We start from the raw sequence: 19,991 nt of genomic DNA, 5'->3' as shown, positions 1-19,991 counted from the left end.
AGAGAGAGAGAGAGGGGGCTACTTCTGCGTCCCAAGGTGCTCTGGGATGCCCTCAAGAAAACGGACCGCTGGTCTCTGCCCCCTGGCGGCGTTCGGGGGTAATGACTGCAGACCGATGGGCTCTGCCCCCTGGCGGCGGCCTGCGGTAATGACTGGGCGCTGCAGCCGTCAGCTCAGGAACATTGTGTCCACGGACGGGCTCGGAATACTGATCCCGCGGCGCAGGGCTGCGGGGTCTGCAGTGTGTGGACTGACTGCCCCCCTGTCCTCCTCACAGAGCCGGAGGACCTTCGCTAAACGCTGTCAGGTGGATCACCGCGTTGCAGTTTTACAAAGTGACCTGAACAGCGCGTTCTGGACAGACGTCGCGATAATTACAGGGCGATCAGGATTAGATGGCCACGCGTCGATGCGCAGCAGCTGCGATGCTGTCATCCAGTCATCAATGTCAAGAAAACTAGGAAATGTGAAAAGAGAATGAATAAGAGGTCCAATCTAGACCGTATATGTTGCAATGTAATATGTTATTTGTATGCAATAGTTAACATTTAAATTGGATAGAAGGAATCGCAATGGATCCACAGATTCACCCTTTCCAAATGAGTGGAAGCTGGTCAAATGTGATATTATCCTACAGGTATAACCTACCTTAACTATGTTGGCGCCTGATAACCACACGCACACACACACTGATGCTTGAAGCAGTGGAGCAGCCAAGTCCCAGCATAAAGTACTTCACACCTGGTCACGAGCCCAGGCACGCACACACACACACAGGTAGGCTACTTGGCCCTCTCCTCTGCTGTCCCAGCGTGCATCCCAGCAACCTGGCTATCGTCCCACCAGCAACAGCTGTTACCACGACGAGGAGCTTTAGAAGCCTACAAAAAAAGCTTTATGCAAAAATACCCTTTACTAATGAATGAGGCTAGAGTTAACTAGTGTCGGTCAAAGATAATTAAAACCATTCATTTAAGGGGACGTGGGACAGCATGCGTCTGCCGATGGACAGCAGAGAGCCAGCGGTACGAGCCCGAGGCGGTCATGATGTTACAGCAAGCCCGCCTCCCGTCACTCTCCTCCGGCTGAAACGGTGACATGTGGCGCAGATCTGTCACCCAAATCAATGTGCCATCGCCCTCACTTTACACGGCACCGGAGGATGGTTGAGGTAATCCCGAGCGTTCATGTGTACCTTTTCCACTGTAGTTACTAAAGTCCTTTAAAACGACGGCACGATTAGATGGCCAACCTTTTAACCTGCCGGTAGACTGACCACATAACTGCCGCTTCGGATAGAACTAGCAACCTTCCGGTCGGTCAATCCGCTTTACCTCCTGAGCCACTGCCGCACCTCCCGAAGATGAGTCAGAAAGCAGTACGCCCGAATTTTGAAGCTAGGCTTGGGCAGTGGACTAATTAGGTTACTGTTCTGCTGTACAACTCAAAACTTGGCAACTGAATGACAGTTCAGAAAAACATTAAGGTGACCCAGATTATCATAAATGTCAAGCCACACGGGTCAGGACTTATTCAGCCACATCATCAAATAACCATCCCTGTTCAAGATTGACCTACAATGGCAAGTACATTTAAAGATCTATACCCAGATATTTCCACCATCTTGAGGGTGTCGGTACATCACATCAAAACGAGACAGCAGAGTTCGTTGGTGGTTTGGTCTTTTTATTAAAGAACTCTGCAGAACAGTTTGACATATCAAACGCGTCCAGAGAGAGCTTCTGGAAAGTATTCTTAGGCCGTCTCCTCCTTGGCCAGACGGTCCTTCTTGAGTGGTCCCTGTAGGAGGAAGAGGACAGACGTCAGCGGTGAAGACGGACACTAGTCACCACACAGACCGTAGGTCGCTCGAGGTAGAATGTTCCCAGGGAGTGAACAGGGAGCGACCACTACAGGCACAGCTCCCCTGCCTCGCCGGAAGGATTACTCTAGCACTGGAATGGAACACGTAGTTCATACCAAACATTGAACCAGGTTACGATCCAGTGCGGCCCCGGTTAGGGGCAAAAATGGAGAAACGCGTAACTAAGGGCGATCTGGGTTTCCAATAATAACAATGAGATTTCAAACTCAACAATCAGTAGACCCATTTGGTGCATAACCTCGTCATTGGCACACTTAGGAACACAAGTTGGGAGAAACTCCCGTTTGTGTTATAGTTCCAGGTAACCACCCAGCTCAAACTAGTTATAATTGGTGCAGTTCCAGGTGCGTTAGGGCAGTGGCACGCCAACACCAGCTCAACGCCAGCACTGATGGTCATCTCTAGTGCGACTCGTACCATAAACGCCTTCTTCTCCTCGATGGTCTGGAAGCGACCGTGTCCGAACTTGGATGTCGTGTCGATGAACTTGAGGTCGATCTTCTCCGAGGCGCGACGGTTGGTCTGGACCAGCAGGGACTGAAGGCGGGGGGGGGGGGGGAAGAGGACAGTGAGTGAGTCAGCAGACATGGAGAGATGTAGTTAGGCTCAGATCGAGCCAGGCAAATGATTCTGATCATTAACTAGGGGCAAGTCGTGTTTCAGAAGGAAGGCAGCTGGAAAATTACTCCTCACGGTGTATCGGGCGCCATGCCTGGCGCAGGATTCCGTGGTCTCATCACCAACACCTTAACTAAACCCAGTAGCTGGGCAGTGGACTGCGCCACTAAAGCCTATCCTGGAGGGGGGGGGGTCCGAGCAGGCCTCACCTTGCGTAGGGTCAGCACCCTCTTCTTCACGCCGATGGTGCAGCCCTTCAGCATGAGGAAGTCGTTGGTCACCTCGCCGTAGTGCACGAAGCCACCCTATTGGTCGAGAGAGCGGTTAGTACACTGGGCGACAACATGGCTCCGACCGGACACGAGCTCCTGGTGTTAGGGTCAATGGGGGGGGCTGCAGCAACCAAGGGCATCACTAGTCACCAGTCTAGGGACATCTCAGGGGCCCCAAGAACTATTTAAATAAACAATGAGCCAATTCAATTGCAACATTAAGCTCCCAAGTGGTCAGTTGTAATCAATTAATTTAACAAAATTCTCTGATTAATTTCCGTCTATGGACTTTGTGCCTGCAGCCGTAATTGACTTGGAGGGTTTTCGGTCTGAAGACAGCGTGAACTCACCAGGGGGGTGATGCTCTTGTTGGACAGATCGTACTCTGTGGCAGCGTTGTTCTTCACCAGCTTGCCGTCCTTGGTGTGGTAGCCCTGGCCGATCTTGTAGATCTGTAAGGGAGGCGTTACACGTTAAGACGGCAATTTCAGAACCAGAACTGCTTAGCCGGACTGGAGTAGGTCAAGCGGGTACGGGTCACAGAGACCCCCTGTGAGGTCAAATGTTCCCAGCGAGGGAACAGGCGAGCGAGCACAAAACGCACATCGCTCCCCTGGCTCGCCGGAAGGTTTAATGTAGCACTGGAATGGAACGACTAGTTCATACTAACCATTGAACCAGGTTACGTACAGTGCGCATTACGGGGAACACAAGACGGAGCAACTAGTGACTGCAGTGGTAGTCTGGGTTGCGGGTTCGGCTAAAACCTCACCTAGCACACTATTCATAATCAGTACACCCATGTGGTGCTTCACAGGAACATTTAGGAAGTTCCTTGGACGGACCCCCGCTCGACATGAACATGGCGTACCTTCTTGTTGATCTCTGTGCGGTGGTGGTATCCCTTCTGACCGGCACGGGCCACAGAGAACGCCACTCGGGCTGGATGCCAGGCCCCGATGCAGGCCACCTTACGCAGACCACGATGAGTCTTACGGGGGAGCTTCTTTGTGTGCCAACGGCTGGTGACGCCTGGGAAGAGGGAGACATGTGCATTAAAGACAATGCCAGAGGGTTGACGCTCCCAGAGAGCAACGTCACCGGCCAGCGACACAGACGGTAGGGTAACAGACGGGACGTTGTTCCCAGGGAGTGAACAGGGAGCGACCACTACAGGCACAGCTCCCCTGCCTCGCCGGAAGGATTACTCTAGCACTGGAATGGAACACGTAGTTCATACCAAACATTGAACCAGGTTACGATCCAGTGCGGCCCCACTTTTGACTTAAGGTCGGAGGTTAAGGGGTGCTTCGTTATAAGCTCTAGAACTTATTCTCTGTACAGCTTGTGCAAAGCCTTTCCCTCATCTGTTGACGTTTGATGAGCCAAAGAATCTTGATAGTTTGGCAACATCTGCTACGTTTATGTCAGGAAAGTGTTTTACTTAAGCAGGTAATTACACCTGCTTGAGCACAAACCTCGCTTTAAACAAGGTGCCATGAGCAGACTTCGTTCCCTCAACTCACCCTTGTATCCGTGTCCCTTGGTGACTCCGATGACGTCGATCATCTCGTCCTGGGAGAACACGGTGGTGATGGCCACCGACTGCTCCAGCTTCTCGCGGGCCCAGTCGATCTTGTCCGAGATGGAGCCGCCGTTCAGCTGCACCTCCATGAGGTGGGCCTTCTTCTGCCTAATGGGAATGAGTCTCATCTGCACGGAGGAGAGAGGAGACGTGGATAGGTTCAGAACAAGGGCATCAGCTGGAGTTACTGCGTAATGACGCCTGTCGTGTTTCAGAAGGAAGGCAGCTGGAAAATTAATCCTCACGGTGTATCGGGCGCCATGCCTGACGCAGGATTCCGTGGTCTCATCACCAACACGATAAACTAAACTCAGGTAGCTGGGCATTATGGACTGCCTCACTTAAGACTATCCTGCTTAAAGCTCGACACCAGAATCAGTGGAGCGTCCGACCGGTTCCCATACAACCATCTCAGGTAGCTTGACATATTGGCTAATATTTTCAGGTAACATTTCAACTGTTCAGAGAAGACTCTCCACCATCCTCTCCAGGGAGAGAGAGGCAAGGTGCAGCAGACCCACCTGTGTGTGGGCCAGGACGCGGATGACGTGGCAGTACTTCTTCATGGACGCAAAGTCCTTCTCCAGCTGCTTCTTGCCGTCGTCGTCCTGCCATCTCTTGCAGTACTTGGTGAAGGCCTTCTTCTTGGACTTGTACCTGTTCACGAGCCATGCAAGGGCGGAGGCGCGACGAGGGGAGCAGACACACAACGGGTTGGCGCCGGCCCTTCGTGACCACGGGGGTCAGAGGAAGGGACCGGGCCGGCTGCGCGCCCTCTCTCCCTCGAGGGGACGAGAGGGGCGTCTGCAGCTTCTGGGGGGGGTTTCGGCTCATGGCACGGCTTCTAAGAAGCACTTTCCACCGGCCAGAGGAGCCTGGAGCTCGTCAGTCCACGAGGAACATGAGAGGAGCTGCCGTTCGGAGGCCACCATGGGGGTTAGACTGGCTCAGTAAACACATTCACCATGTTTACGTTTACTGGGCAGCCAACATGCTTCTGCGGTCAGTATGTTTGGGATCATATTTGGGTCGGGAGACTCACCAGTTCTTGTAGAAGCGACGCTTGCACTCGTCACTGATGTGCTCGGCGAAGATGGTCTTGATGGCACGCAGACCGCGGGGGGTCTCGATGTAGCCCACAACACCGACCACGATCATGGGAGGGGTCTCCACAATGGTGACTGCCTCAACCACCTCCTTCTTGTTGACCTCTGGAGACGCAGAGATGTTGATTGTAAGACTGGGGTGATATTTCATCAATAAAAAGGTGGCAGACCAAACAAAACTGGGCTAATAGTAATAAGACTGCGCTCAGTAATCGACATTCAGCAAGGATCAGAGACCCATTATGTCCGCCCGTCGATTGGATCATCACAGGCAGAGCTCAAACTAAAAAAAAAAAAAAACACAACTTTTGATACGTCCTTTTGATAAGTGCACGGATGTAATCCGAGCCAACTCACTTGAGCCAGGTCGGTCGACTTCGCGGACGATGTGGGTCATGCCGGCCTTGTAGCCGAGGAAGGCGGTGAGGTGGACGGGTTTGGTGGGGTCATCCTTGGGGAAGCTCTTCACCTTACCGCGGTGACGCCTGCTCCTCTTGCGGGGAAGGAAGCCCAGAGACCCGTGGCGGGGAGCCGAGAACTTACGGTGAGACTGGAAGAAGAGGGAGGCAGTGTGGTCAGCACCGTGATATTTCAGATTTTCAGAGTTAGTAGTTTTTCGGGCTAGTTGTCTGTTAAGACTGCGCTCAGTAATCGACATTCAGCAAGGATCAGAGACCCATTATGTCCGCCCGTCGATTGGATCATCACAGGCAGGCTCACTAATAAACACATCAGCTTGACTGAATTAAATACTTTAATTGTTTTATTAGCATAACGAACTATTTCAAAATGACAGGCGACACATGGAAAGGCTTGCAAGACTGAGCAGTCGCACATGGAATAGAAGCCCATTATTCAGGTCTGGATCACATTAAAAACAAGAAACAGCACATAAAGCGTATGCATTTCTAATATGATAATAGGTTGGCATTCAAGAGTTTATCTAACGACTGTTATTACTGACAGAACTACTCTATATTGAGGGCCTAGACCGCGACAGTACCGCCGCCATTTTGGCTGAGCTTCAACATGCAACGACCACGCACTAACAGTGTAAATATCACCTTAAATATAACAACCTACAATAAATAATCTGCATTGAAGAACGGCTGACAATAAGTTAACACAACCAAGGGATCAAAGGGTGGTACATCATAAGGATGCTCGAGATAAACATTGTTAGAGATGGCATTGAAAACTCACCATTTTGTCTCAGAGCCGAATGAAAGAGACAGTGGTATGAGGAAGCGGCCTATTTATACAGAAAAGGTATCGCGAGATTTAACGTGGGCACGCTGGACCCGGCCCACTTCATCCCTACCGAACCCGATAGATGTCGATGTGGTATTCACGTTTTATTATATGGGGAGAACAGGCAGCATGTTACAAATCTCGGCCATGAGATATTATTGGCTTATTTGGAGATCAAGTGATTCACTTTTACATTCATATTCTAGCATCCGTGATGGTGCACATTGTTCAAGCATGTGTTGGTTAATTATTAGTTCAGTTCTGTTGCATACTGCTAAAAGGTTTTAGTTAAAGAGACTTTCAACTTAAGTTACATTTAAGGACGAGAATAAAGATTGGATGAATATCAATCATCGAATTGTATTCTCATGAACGTGAAATGGGGATTTATTGGTTATAAAATATGTGAAGGCCCTTGAATTATAGCACATGACCAATAAGTTTTATTTTATTCAGAGAATTACATTTATACAGAGAACGTCTGTCACACATTCAAATAAGCATTGGCCATTTATTGGACAAGAAAATACACTATTTTAAGGCAAGACATTTATTTTATGGTCTTCAGAACTTTTGATTACCGAACTCTGGACCTTACTTGGATTTAAATGAAAACTAAACAAAATAAAGAACTATAGTAAACCCCTACTTCTCAGATTTCGTAAAAGTGTGCCATAGTTAACTTCTGAGAATTAATGTTGTAATAATGGTTAAATAATCAATAATGTAATATTTATCTCAGCCACCCTGACATTAGTGCATCCATGACAACAAAATGGGATAACTGGTAAATACCCAGGATATTATTATATTCTTATGCACCTGAGGTTGATATAGGCTTTTATTTAATTACATAGTGTGTGTGTGTATATATATTTTTTCTTCATTTAACAGCTTATGTTGGAAATGATCAAATCCATTGACCAAACAATTAGATTGTTCAGTTTAAAACAATGAAATGTGAAATAATTTAATGAACCAATGAAGATTGATTCAATGTTATGTAAAAAAAAAAAAAACATACTGTATGTTATAAAAAAACTCTTATTCTTGCAATATTGGTACATTATACTTTGTCATAAAGGATTCTTATCGCAGTCTGTTGTGTGAATGCAGTTGAATGTCATTTAAACAGCGTTTCAAAAGACATGTCACATTATCAATTCATGCTACATGATTTATGCAAATTCAGTGTTCATCATTTGGTAATTAACACGACTAACCCCATAACGGTCGCAGTCTGTTAAAAAATGTCACTTTTTACATTTTATGTTTATTATTTATAGCGGGAAGTGTGCTCAAGCAGGCGTAAAAACCTGCTCTGTAAAACATCTTTAAATAAACCTAGCAGATGTTTCCAAAGTATCACACAGATTCTTTGGCTCATCAAAACACCACGTGGAAATGAGTTCTACATTTTTATCTCAGGTCCATCGCCCACCAGGGCATAGTGTACTTCCGCCCGTATAAAAAGCAAAGAAGTGCAGACAGACAGATCAGGCTAATGAGGCTTTGCACATGCTGTTCGAATCAAAGCCATTCCAGCCAATCCTGGTCCTCGACCAGATGAAGTAAAGCATTCGGACAAGCGGCTTGGACAGGTACTGCAGGGGAGTAGTAGCCACCTATGGCCACCAGGGGGCGCTGTGGCCACCAAGGGGCGTTATGGCCACCAGGGGGCGCTGTGGCCACCAGGGGAGCACTTCAGGGGCGCCGCTTCTCTCGGAGGTTCATCTCCTGGAAGAAGGCCTTTCCAAACTCGTAGCTGCTGATCATGATGGCGCAGGCCGGGGCCACCTTGATCACCCGGGGAAGGAACCCTGGAAACACAACGCAGAACAGTGCACATACAGGGACATGAGAACGGAAAAACGTTGAAATATAACCATGGTGATGTGCTGTTCTGATTTAATGCCGTAGTAGTTGCTACAGGGTTGGATTACAGAAAAAGCCATCTCCTAAATAATAGTCATACAGTAGTAACTGAAATTGATAAGGTGGTGTTGCCTGTATAAATCGTTTACTAGGTTTTTGTACGGAGCAAAAACTAAAAGGTACTGCACATGCCATCGGCATACTAGCGATTGCAAAATTATTGATTTAATAAAATGCAGTCATGTTGTAAATAATGAATCCAGTGGTGTAAAGCGAGGGCGTATTAAACCACCATAAGGGGTCACACTCTATGGGGGAACCCCTCATGGGGTTACCCCTTATGGGGGTACAGGACATGTCAGGGGAAAGCAGGCGTACCGGCGAAGAGGCCGCGGTGTCCTGACTCCGCCCAGATGTCCTTCAGTATGTGCCAGGTGTTGCTGGACCTCTTCAGGGGAACTGGGGAGGAGAGGACAACTTTAATCACACCGCTGTCCATCGTGGTGCTGTGATAACCTCCATCATAACAGTCCATGCTATGAGCTAAAGCTAACGCCGGTTTAGCTAACGGACCTCCCAGTGTCTCCATCTCCCCCAGTTGGATCTGTCGGCGCGTCTTCACCACGTCAAACGGCAGAGTGAGGACAGCCGCCACCTGATGAATGCATGAATATAATTCATTACTTCACGGTTACACATGAATGAAAGTATGAAGACAACCGAAACACAAAGACGCTCCCTCACTCTGCGTTCCTCCTCTAAATATCTTCCTTGATAATTAAGGGAGTTTTCTCTTGTGGTTCATGTGTGTGGTTCATGTGTGTCATGGTTCATGTGTGTGACACACATGGTTCATGTGTGTCTTGTGGTTCTTAGCAGGTGTGTCATAAACACACCTGCTAAGCAGGTTGAGACTGTACCTGTGATTAAAGGCTATACAAATATGATTGAATTGAATGATGAACAAGGTAAATACTGCAGAACAATATCATTACTATAATTAGATGCTAATTAAGCTGAATAGCTGCCACCTTTGTTACATCTAGCTGCCTCTAATCTCCTTTAGAGAGGACCCAGAGTATGATTTGCTTATCGAATGCTACGCTGTGCTAGAGTGCTACGCTAGGCTACTTCTACGCTAGGCTACTGCTACGCTAGGCTAGGCTACTAGTCAAACCCAACACTCACCGCTCCAGAGACGGCTCCCGCTGTGAAGCTGATGGAGAAGTCCGACTGGGAGATGAAGCGCTGCTCGTGGAGCCATTCCTTCACCAGCTCGTAGTTGAACCAGTAGAAAGCTGCACGTACACAAACACACGCACAAACAGACACAAAGTCACACAAAGATACAGGGACGGGGGGGGGCGTCTCTTGCGTTCTCAACTTCTGAACGCAAGAGACGGAGCCGACGGAACGGACGGACCCACAATGCATTTCGGGATCGCCCCATGCAAAGTCAATGACACCCGTCAACGGACGGATGCAGAGGGAAAGGGGGGTGAGGATGTTCATAGAACCAAGTGCCAAGCACTAACATTCGCTAGGTTAACCCATTCCCCGTATACAACAGAGACAGCTAGGATAAGACGCTACACAAGGCTAAGTACTATTTTTAAGTGCCAGGACGTACAACATACAATAAGTGAGTACGTTAAGTACCAGGAAGTACAACATACAATAAGGGTGTACATAAAGTGCCAGGACGCACAACATACAATAAGTGTGTAAGAGGGGTGTGTGTGTGGGGTGGGAGGGGGGGGGGGTTAAGGGAAGGAGGCTATGCAGAGTCCAGGTGAACTCTGAACAGGTGAGTCTTGAGTCTCTTGCGGGCCTCAGGTGCGCTCACCTGAGAAGGGGACGTCCCTGAGCACGGTGGGCCCCCAGCCCTTCCACAGCGACAGCCAGCCGCTCTGGGCCACGGCCGAGCGGATGCACACGTTCAGCTCGCGGTACGTCAGTTTCCTGGACTGCATCTTGGTCCGCACCAGCTCCAGAGGGCTGATCACTGTGACGGCGCCCACTGGTGGCCAGAACAGAGGAGAGCAGGTAGGTGAAGACGCTTTTGATTTGAAAAGGGGGGGGATGTCATGCCACCAGGTGTGAGTGTGATTAGCCATTACAAGCCATTTGTAAAATCCGCCTTTTCCTGTGTTTCAGTGACATCACAAGTGGGCGTGTCCACCTAGATGTGTGATGAGCAACGTTTGCTACAGTCCGAAGGATAGGCTGGTGGACTGATCTATGTGAGAACATTTTGATTTAAGTATACTCCAGCGTCTCATTTCTGAACAATCAGGTCATCTCATCAGTGATTGGCTGGAATAGTCCATCCTGCCTGTCAATCGCAAGTGGGAGGGAGAGACCCCGAGTGGTTTGATCCCCATCCTTTGTCGGCCGCGTGCTGTGTCTGGTGACCTACATCGAGCGAGGCCGCCAGCGATGAGCGGGACGTGGCTGCCATGGAGACCCAGGCTGTAGCGGAGGCCGTCCCTCAGCTGGTCGTAACACGTGAAGTAGATGACCGTCGCAGGCACCGCCATCACCCTGGAACACGGCGCAAAGCATCCTCATCAGACGTTCTTTAGGGCACCATCCATATCAAACATCACACCTTCATGCTTGAGGCATCTTTGAGACGCTGGCAGCTGGTTACTCGAAAGGTTTCTATTATTGGAAGGTTTCTAATATTGGAATGTTTCGAATATTGAAAATGGTTTGAACAACCCCAAAACTATGCTGTACTGAAACTATACTGAAAGCAATGAAACGGGCTTGGTTCTCATTATGGACAAATGACTAAAGTTCAGCACAGCATTAGTGTTCAATGCTGTGCTGAACTATAGGCATCAGCCCATAACGAGTAAATAGTAAATACTAGGATAGTATTTAGGATGGTAATACTAGGGTAGTATTTACCATGCTAAAAACGAGCCTCATACAAGGGAACATGTGGGCTGTGGGCCGTATTAATTAAAAATGTTTAAATAATCCAAAACTAAACTGTGAGGTGAAAGCAGTGAAATGGGTTTGGGTCTCACTATGGACAGACGGCTATAGTTCAGCACAGCATTGGTGACCATGCTGTGATGAACTATAGGTATCAGCCCGTCACTGAGTCTATGAATCCTCAATATGAGCCACACACAGGGGGCACATGTGGGCTGCGGACGGCCACTCACAGTGTCGGGGGCAGGCCGCTCCATAAGGCCCGGGCTCCCTCCCGGCGGGTGATCTTCACGAAGGCGTCCTGTTCAGACGACAGATAAACCCGTCAATGAGAGACAACAGCGACCCAATGCACCCCAAACGAGTCCCCATCTTCTACACCCTCTTCCCAGCAACACACAAACCCAGGTCATGAAGGCACAATAGTCTACAAAATTAGAATGAAGACTTTTACGCTGGTAAGCCAGTGTGGTAGTACAGGCCAAGCCACTCAGACAGCCACACACTGTCCATGTCGGGGCTCTGGCTTGTTAAGCTGTAACTCTGATTAACTGGTGTTGACTCAGCCGTGACAGCGATCTGCAGCGGCGGCCATTTTACTCCAAAGACTCACCAGGGTGCCGTTGAAGTGTGTCTGTGTCCTGTACAGGCTGGTGCAGCTGCTCCCATTTCGACACACGTAGATGTGATCCATCAGGCCGTTACAATACAGGAAGCACTTCCCTGTGATAAGACACGGACACACAAGCGTTAATTAAACCACATGTATAAGGTTACCTGGGTTTGAAAAGCAAGCAAATCCAAACCATTCTCTTTTGAGTGAAGACAACACACAATACTGACACAGGATGACTAGGCAGCCTGGGTGTTGTGGAGGTTATGTTTCAAGGTTGAATGTTTTGGTAAATAGAGATAAGATAGAACTACAACTAAGTCAATGCCCCCCGCAGCCAGCAGGAGCAAGGCCTGTTTACTCTCTGCTATTTTTAAACAACTGAAAAAACCTAAGCAGAAAAAATAAATGTTTCACTAACTAACTAACTAACTAACCACTACCACAGATAGTATGCCAAGTAGCAAGCCAAAGCATCTCACTTAAGATTAATTTTGTTAAAAGTGTTTCTATTTACTTAAATTCAAATGTACCTGGGAGGAACTATGTGAAACAACTTAACTCAAATTCAGTTTAGTCCAGCATTAGAACAGCAACGCAGTGACCTACACACTCAACCCCTATAATAGATCATCCTGGTTCTGCACATACTTTAAAATGTGCTTTTAGAAAACTGAATATAGTAGAATAGCAACGGGAAAGGGCGCAGTTCGCCACGTTACATGCGTTTCAAGCAGAATGTACCTAAAACATTGTATTACAATGCTGATGATCAAATGCTACCTATATCTGCTGAATTTCCCATTCAGAGATAACATTGTATCGATGGAGGAGGGACGATAGCTCCAAGCCCAGATAGCATTGTCTACTTTGTAATGAAGGAGGGGAGCTGAACAGCTGGCCTGTCTACACCCATATAGCTTCAGAAACGACTGACCCAAGCAATCTGAGATTTGTTAGTGATATTCGTTATTGGCTTATTAGAAAAGACAGTGCGTTAGTTAGCCATGCTGGTTAGTGAGACACAAGGCAGTGCTGTGATATGCAGGAATCAAAATTACTAATCGTTATGAAACCCTTGTTAAACATGAAAGAAATGATGCCAGTGAAAGAAGATGTCCTGGTGTCGAGTCCGTCGGGATACTCACACTTGGTGGGACGGGCGACACAACCCCTGCGGGCTCTGTCGCAGGCTACAGCATCAGAGCAGAACGCCCGACAGAAGAGAGGGAACAGTGGAGAGAGGGAGGGAGAGGGAGAGAGAGAGAGAGAGAGAGAGAGAGAGAGAGAGAGAGAGAGAGAGAGAGAGAGAGAGAGAGAGAGAGAGAGAGAGAGAGAGAGAGAGGGAAAAGCCAGACACAGAAGACAAGCGAAGACGTGTTAACAAAAGCAGGACTCGACACACGCGGCGGCACTGCTCAAAAAACGGATCATAACGACGTTAAGGGTGTCACTGAAACCGGAGTAAAAGATACTGAGAATAACTGACAACTGGAAAACAAAGGGGACCGATAACGAGACAACGTAGACGCCAGGGGTCCCACTAGGGGCCCCCCTGAGGATCCTGTGTCCATCGTCATGGACACAGGGCCCTGTGGTGCGCTGTCTTACCTTGGGAGAGAGGCTTCTGCTGAGCCTGCAGCCGGATCTTCACCACGTCCAGAGGGGTGACTGCAAGCAAACGGACAGCAGGTGTTTACACGTTTGATGCTTGGGTTCAACTTCTCTTAAAATCTGGGACATTATTCAAAACATTGGCCGCAACATGGAGGGTGTTCCTATAAAATCAGGGAAACTAGGTCAGCAAACGGGTATAGGTGCTTCAGTGTGAGGTGTGTGCAGTTGTTCCGACTCATCTCTTACCGAGCAGAGAGGTGAGGAGAGCCCCTGTGCCAGACGCCAGCATCTGCTGCACTGGGGAGATCCCAGTCACAGGGCCGCTCCCAGCACGCTCACCCATCATGGCTACCTGCCTCATCAGGGGTTGGAGAGATAAGACGCAGAACACGGCCATAGGCAATAACACAACTGCAGCGCAAACAGGACAGCCACCCCTGTGCTTGGCTAATGGTTAGGCAACACGCAGCAGTGAAAGATCGGTGGAAATATAAAATAGAAATGTACTTCCATTTTGCATTTCTGCACATTTCATTATCCGGAAGTGTTGAGCCAGAAGTTAATAATAACCAAGTTTATCACCAAATACTTAAAAAACGTGATAGGGATTAACAACACTGCTCGTGTCAACTGTATCCCCTTTAGACGGTCTACATAATAAATTCGAATGATTGTGCCCCAGCGGGGACTAGGGCTGAAGGGCTGGGTTTGATGTTGTTGTCACACTGATAGCTTATCTTTCTGTAGCACATCGTCAGTCGCCTCAGGGTATCCGTCCAACTACTACATTACACTGACAATATCATTACACTTATTGTAGTGTTTGAGTTAGGGCAACTGCATTCGTATCAGTCTACCATTTTATTGGTATGTTCATTTAGTGATCTATACCTAAATACCAAAAAAAATATTTATATAAATAGCTATAATATATATAGTGATCTTTGGAATCTATTTCAGCTTTTAAACAATGAATTCCAGTGACTTTAAAGCACTCAATTGTACTTAATGTTTTGGAAAATATTGGCAGATGTGTGACATGCAGCATCGCACTTATATGGTACTATCTAACGACATAAATAAGACATCATGTATTGCATTCATATATTTTATATGAATGGACTTTGTCAAACACACAACCTGGACCCGAACCCTACCATCATCCCATTAGCCTCAACCACCGGACCAGTTCAGGTCCACCTTGTGACCCTCCCATTAGTCTCAACCACCGGACCAGTTCAGGTCCACCTTGTGACCCTCCCATTAGCCTCAACCACCAGACCAGTTCAGGTCCACCTTGTGACCCTCCCATTAGCCTCAACCACCGGACCAGTTCAGGTCCACCTTGTGACCCTCCCATTAGCCTCAACCACCAGACCAGTTCAGGTCCACCATGTCATTATACCTGCTTACCCACACCTACTAATGCGATCTGCTCTTTCACCAATACATGGGGGAGATGTGGAGACTCCAGCTCTGCCATCAAGACCATCAAGACCAACAATCAAGACCTTTCAAACCATCCCGATGCGTTTGAATGGTCTGGGTCTGGCTGTTAGCCGAGCTAGCCGCTGTCTCTCAGGGACATGTTGTACCGGCGCAGGCTGTCCTCGGAGCTAGCAGCTAACATGCTAATACATCAATTACATCCATTAAAACGTCCAATGCGTACTCACCCCTTTCACTAAGAGTGTCGTTGTGAAGAAAACGTGCTTTCACCCATCGTATTAGCACTGACGAGTGCTAATATTGAATGATATGTAGCACGCTGCCTCCGTGGTTCACTCATTAATGTCATCCGACGTCCGATACAGACAACTTGTTTTGCAACACTTCACTCTCGCGATACCACGCGATGTCGATGTCTACTGAACGGGCTGAACTCTCGCGATGAGGGGAGCTGTCCATGCAACATGTGTCTGGCCGAGGTCATGAGAGATACCTATAACAATGACGACCGGGTTATGCAAGCCCACCGTTCTTCTTCTTCTTGTAGAGTATTCTGGGGGGTTGTTCAGTTTCTGCCAGAACTATTTAGCGAGTGTTATAACATAAATGAGAAAAACTCTCTCTAAATGGCTCTCGTTACAGCCTCTGCCTGATCAAAATTATCAACAAACCCCCAAATCTAATCTAATTATAGAACTGTATGAAAAGGGTTCATTCAAAGTGATTGTTTAATCTTCCTTTTAAAAATGAAAGCACTCATCCCGTGATCATTTAAAAAAAAACTTAATTTTTATATCACGTTATTCCGCTTCACTTCTCAGTGCGTCTGTTGATATCAGTGACGTTGGGTGCCGCTGGCTCCGCCCCCCTCTCCGGCGGATCTGCGTCTTTCACATGTCAACAAAGTTAACAACAACTAAAATCGTTTTAATGCTGCCCCAACAAAAGGTCAAACTCAAACAAAGAGTCGGTCTTCATGCACACACAAATCTGAAATGTATGCGTTATGAAGATGGAAAGATACGATACGATAATGATCCCCTGTCGAGTGGGATGGTCCTTTCTGACGAGGGTGTGCGCAATATATAAAACTCCTGATGAAACTTTGGAAAGGGGAAATCCAAAATATCTCACAACTCGCAGCAGCCATAAGTCAACAGCGAAGGTAAGGCAAGCTATGTTGAATTGCAGCAATTAATATTAAACCCTTCACATAATTGTCCTTGGATTTACTTGTTTTAAGATAGTTGTATTGTCTCACCTGCAAGATGAAATATAAGTTTATTAATGTGGGTTGCAAAGCAAGTCACACTGTTTTGATTGCAATCGTTGTCGTTGTACTGCGTAATTACATTTAAATTAATTATGTTATTACGCTTTATTACAGACCAGTTGTTACAACAATGCATGGGCAGAATGTTCTTAAAATCACACCAAACTTCCTGTTTAACCCTCCATTAGCCTAACGTTATATGATGGATTACAAACTATTTCACCATGTAGTCTTATATCTGAATTAAAAAAATGATTACATTGACCGCTAACTGCTAACAATGAGGCCTAATTGATCCTCCATGAACAGCCCCACCACTACACAGTGTGAATAATCTGGGGCTGAAGCCTGCAACCCCCCCCCCCCCCCCCTTGTGCTTGTTCAGATGCAGACGTGGATGCTGATGTGTTGGGTGGTGCCGGCCTTGGTTTGGGCGGAGGAATGCCCTGCCGCGGACGGCTGTGTGGAGGGCCACACATGCTGCAGCAGCCAAGGGAGCGACTTCGCCTGCTGTCCATTTGAGCAGGTTCATTGAGATCCACTCGCACAGCAGGCCTACGGCCACCATTCACACCGTGGACCGCATGATCCACACGCTCCCTATTTACATATCTTTACACACCAGTACGGCTACCTTAAAGCCCCGTGCTGGGTATCTCCTCCCCTCAGATACACCACGGGTATTTACATCGTTATCGTGAGGTTGAATTTTTTTTAATGCCTTTATGACCGGGTTAGCGGTCGCCGCTGTGCGATACGAACATCAGACCTGCTTTGGTAGTCAAACGACGGCGGCGGCTACAGTTGAGCCTTTGTGCAGGCGGTGTGCTGTGAGGACCGGATCCACTGCTGCCCGGGGGACACCCGCTGCGACGTGGAAGCCTCCTGCTGCGTGAACGACACCACGTCCGTCCCCTGGGTGGAGGGACACTCTGCCCCCCCGTCCACGCTCTCCAAAGTAAGGTCACCATGTCAAGTAACACCAGTGTCTCAATAATGACACGTGACTGATACACTCGTTCATACAACATGCATGGCTCATCACATGCTATGTGTTATGTAGTCGTAGTTACATGTCTGTAGGGAGATGACAGTTCAAGGAATCTACACAGGGAAGTCAGGAGATTAGTGCGGCCTCAGTTTCACACTTTGTGGTTACAGTGGCAACGCAAATGCAAACTACCAGAACACCTTTCAGTTAGAGAGTGGAAGGAAGACATCTCTAGGTCCAAGAAGGACGATCAGTTATTATAAACACGGTTTAATGTATACATTTATAAACAAGGTTTATATAACTTGATGTGGATAATTCTAGATAATTACGATCAATATCTACGCAACCTCTGCAGTCGTTCAGGATGGTGCGGTCGTACGACACGGAGGAGGATGACAACATCTGTCCTGATGAGTCCCGTTGCCCGCCGGAGTACTCCTGTCTGAAGGCCCTGACCCGGTTTAACTGCTGCCCCCTCGCCAAGGTGACTTAACCTCGTTAGGTTATGGGACAATTGAACAGCAACATGGGTTAGACGTCCAGCTGCAGTAAGGCTGGGCAGCCATACAGAGTCTAGGTGAACTCTGAACAAGTGAGCCTTGATTGATGTTTGAGATGAAGGCTTTGTGAAGGAGTTTGTGCTGTTCACGCATGAATTCAGGGAGAACATCAGGTAGAGGACAGTTACTACCGAATTGAAGGGATCCGATGATGTATCGGGTCGAATGTCTGTAATCTTTTTGTACGATTTGTATTTCATTATGTCTGCGATCAATCCCCGACAACAGGGAATCTCGTGCAGCGATGGGAAACACTGCTGTCCCGAAGGACACGGTTGTAGCGCAGACAGTCGCTTGTGTATCAGAAAAGGTTTGTCCTCCCTTCATACCCACATAAGCATCAAGCTCCGTAGAAGAGCAAATTGTAGCCATGGTTTCCCCAACTATGTCATCTGTCATTATGTTCTTTGCCATTATCTTACCGCAAATACAGTTTGGAAGTCTGCAATTTGTTGCCATCCCATTATCGGAATTTCATTATACTGTTTCTTCTGTTCTGAAGGAAATCTCAATATCTACTTTCTAACACTGATAACCTATCTATTATGTTTATTTACCCGACTGTTACAGAGTTTGTCAGCCCGGTCATCTGCAGCGACGGCGAATCAGAGTGTCCAGAGGAGACCAGCTGCTGTCAGAACTCCGACCGCAGTTGGGGGTGCTGCCCCATCCCAGAGGTACGGCCGTCAGACTCCGTACTCTGCATCTGCGAGCGGAACTGAAAATGAGTCAAACGCGGCATTGGCAGTGTAGCCGTGTAGCCGTGTAGTTTTACTTCTGTTTCCTTGGCCCACCACCATGCCTTTCTGTTCCCCGTCCAGGCCACCTGCTGTGAGGACATGGCACACTGCTGCCCACGGGGCAGTGTGTGTAATGTCGAACAGTCCAAATGTGTTTCCTTGTCAACCAAGAAGGAGACGCCGATGTGGGCCAAGCTGCATGCAAGGAGGATAGCCGAATGGGAAAGAGCCGAAAGTGGTACAAAATGAACAAAAGATGTCACAGACACATCGTTGTGCACATGTGGGGAACTGTGGATGAATTATGCTTGACTTGTTTGTGGCCGTCTTGCAGAAGAAGAACAAGAGACAGTCCTGGCTCTTTCTGGTGAGGAGAGCCTTGAGACCCCCAGTGACATCACCACTGAGACCCCGAATGAGACCCCAAGTGAGGTGACCACTGAGACCCCCACTGAGACCCCCACTGAGACCCCTACTGAGACCCCCACGGAGTCCCCCACTGAGTGGACCCCTGCTGGTCCAATGGAGGACACTACAGAGCTGCTCTCATTAGAAACCACATCTGGTATAACCAATACGTCTTTGAGTGTCTGTAATATTATTAAGTATTATTTAAATCACAAAGTGCATTCTGGGCCATATCGTATTAAATTGGTCTGCACCCTGGATGCATGTTCCCTAGGTAACGATATCCAATGCAACAAGTCCTACTCTTGTTTGGATGGAGAGACGTGCTGTAAGACCCTTCACAAAGCGTGGGGATGCTGTCCGTTACCGGAGGTACGCCGTATTCTGATACCTTTGACTTTGAAACGGTCAGAAATAAAGTAAATGTGTGCAGGGAGAGTTAGAATGTAGGTTAAAACTGAGGTCATGCCCCATGTCTTGTGAAAGAATAGGAAAATATTGGGTTTTAATTTTACGTATTCAAAGATCTACCTTTGTACTTCAATTATTAAAATTTACCATTTTTATATTTGCTAGTATTTTATAACTTTAGCCACGACCACCTGCATTGAAAAAGACAGATTTGCATACATCAACACGGGAGATGCTCTATCATTCTCTGTGATATTATACAGTCACACCATCACACCTTATTGTACATTGATATTACTCTAGCCCTCTCTCCTCCTCCACATTCCCCCCAGGCCGTATGCTGTGAGGACTTGATACACTGCTGTCCGCATGGCAAGACATGCAACCC

General features: G+C 47.8%; 3 protein-coding genes across 4 annotated transcripts in view; 1 reads left to right on the top strand and 2 right to left on the bottom strand.

Annotated features, from left to right (window-relative positions):
• Positions 1 to 1,665: 1,665 nt before the first annotated feature.
• Positions 1,666 to 6,695, bottom strand: rpl3 (ribosomal protein L3). The gene is made up of 10 exons (XM_079746340.1): positions 6,670 to 6,695; positions 5,824 to 6,016; positions 5,403 to 5,571; positions 4,882 to 5,017; positions 4,302 to 4,488; positions 3,647 to 3,807; positions 3,126 to 3,227; positions 2,713 to 2,808; positions 2,303 to 2,422; positions 1,666 to 1,800 (listed from the first exon to the last, which is right to left on the bottom strand). Exons 1-10 carry the CDS (start codon positions 6,670 to 6,672, stop codon positions 1,756 to 1,758), a joined length of 1,212 nt encoding a protein of 403 aa, XP_079602466.1. The 5' UTR covers positions 6,673 to 6,695; the 3' UTR covers positions 1,666 to 1,755.
• Positions 6,696 to 7,195: 500 nt separating this feature from the next.
• On the bottom strand, positions 7,196 to 15,586 carry slc25a39 (solute carrier family 25 member 39). 2 transcript variants are annotated; one of them, XM_079746345.1, is made up of 12 exons: positions 15,445 to 15,586; positions 14,015 to 14,120; positions 13,763 to 13,822; positions 13,300 to 13,344; positions 12,152 to 12,261; positions 11,772 to 11,839; positions 11,012 to 11,136; positions 10,439 to 10,612; positions 9,781 to 9,890; positions 9,166 to 9,247; positions 8,971 to 9,051; positions 7,196 to 8,537 (listed from the first exon to the last, which is right to left on the bottom strand). In XM_079746345.1, exons 2-12 carry the CDS (start codon positions 14,112 to 14,114, stop codon positions 8,422 to 8,424), a joined length of 1,071 nt encoding a protein of 356 aa, XP_079602471.1. In that variant the 5' UTR covers positions 14,115 to 14,120; positions 15,445 to 15,586; the 3' UTR covers positions 7,196 to 8,421. The 2 variants fall into 2 exon arrangements, with proteins under 2 accessions (XP_079602471.1, XP_079602472.1); XM_079746346.1 differs by lacking the exon at positions 13,300 to 13,344.
• A 523-nt stretch (positions 15,587 to 16,109) lies between these two features.
• Positions 16,110 to 19,991, top strand: part of grna (granulin a) — a 9,570-nt gene continuing 5,688 nt past the window's right edge. The window contains 11 exon segments of the mRNA XM_079746337.1: positions 16,110 to 16,363; positions 16,366 to 16,382; positions 16,876 to 17,016; positions 17,311 to 17,448; positions 17,840 to 17,968; positions 18,273 to 18,354; positions 18,615 to 18,721; positions 18,866 to 19,022; positions 19,119 to 19,349; positions 19,467 to 19,564; positions 19,936 to 19,991. The exon segment at positions 19,936 to 19,991 is cut by the window's right edge and continues 85 nt beyond it. Of these exon segments, the coding sequence (XP_079602463.1) occupies positions 16,315 to 16,363; positions 16,366 to 16,382; positions 16,876 to 17,016; positions 17,311 to 17,448; positions 17,840 to 17,968; positions 18,273 to 18,354; positions 18,615 to 18,721; positions 18,866 to 19,022; positions 19,119 to 19,349; positions 19,467 to 19,564; positions 19,936 to 19,991 (1,205 nt within the window). The 5' untranslated portion in view covers positions 16,110 to 16,314.

Source organism: Pollachius pollachius, assembly GCF_949987615.1.
Source record: "Pollachius pollachius genome assembly, chromosome: 11".
Lineage (NCBI taxonomy): Eukaryota > Metazoa > Chordata > Actinopteri > Gadiformes > Gadidae > Pollachius > Pollachius pollachius.
Note: the sequence above shows the minus strand (reverse complement) of the source record. Positions and strands in the feature narration are given on the sequence as shown.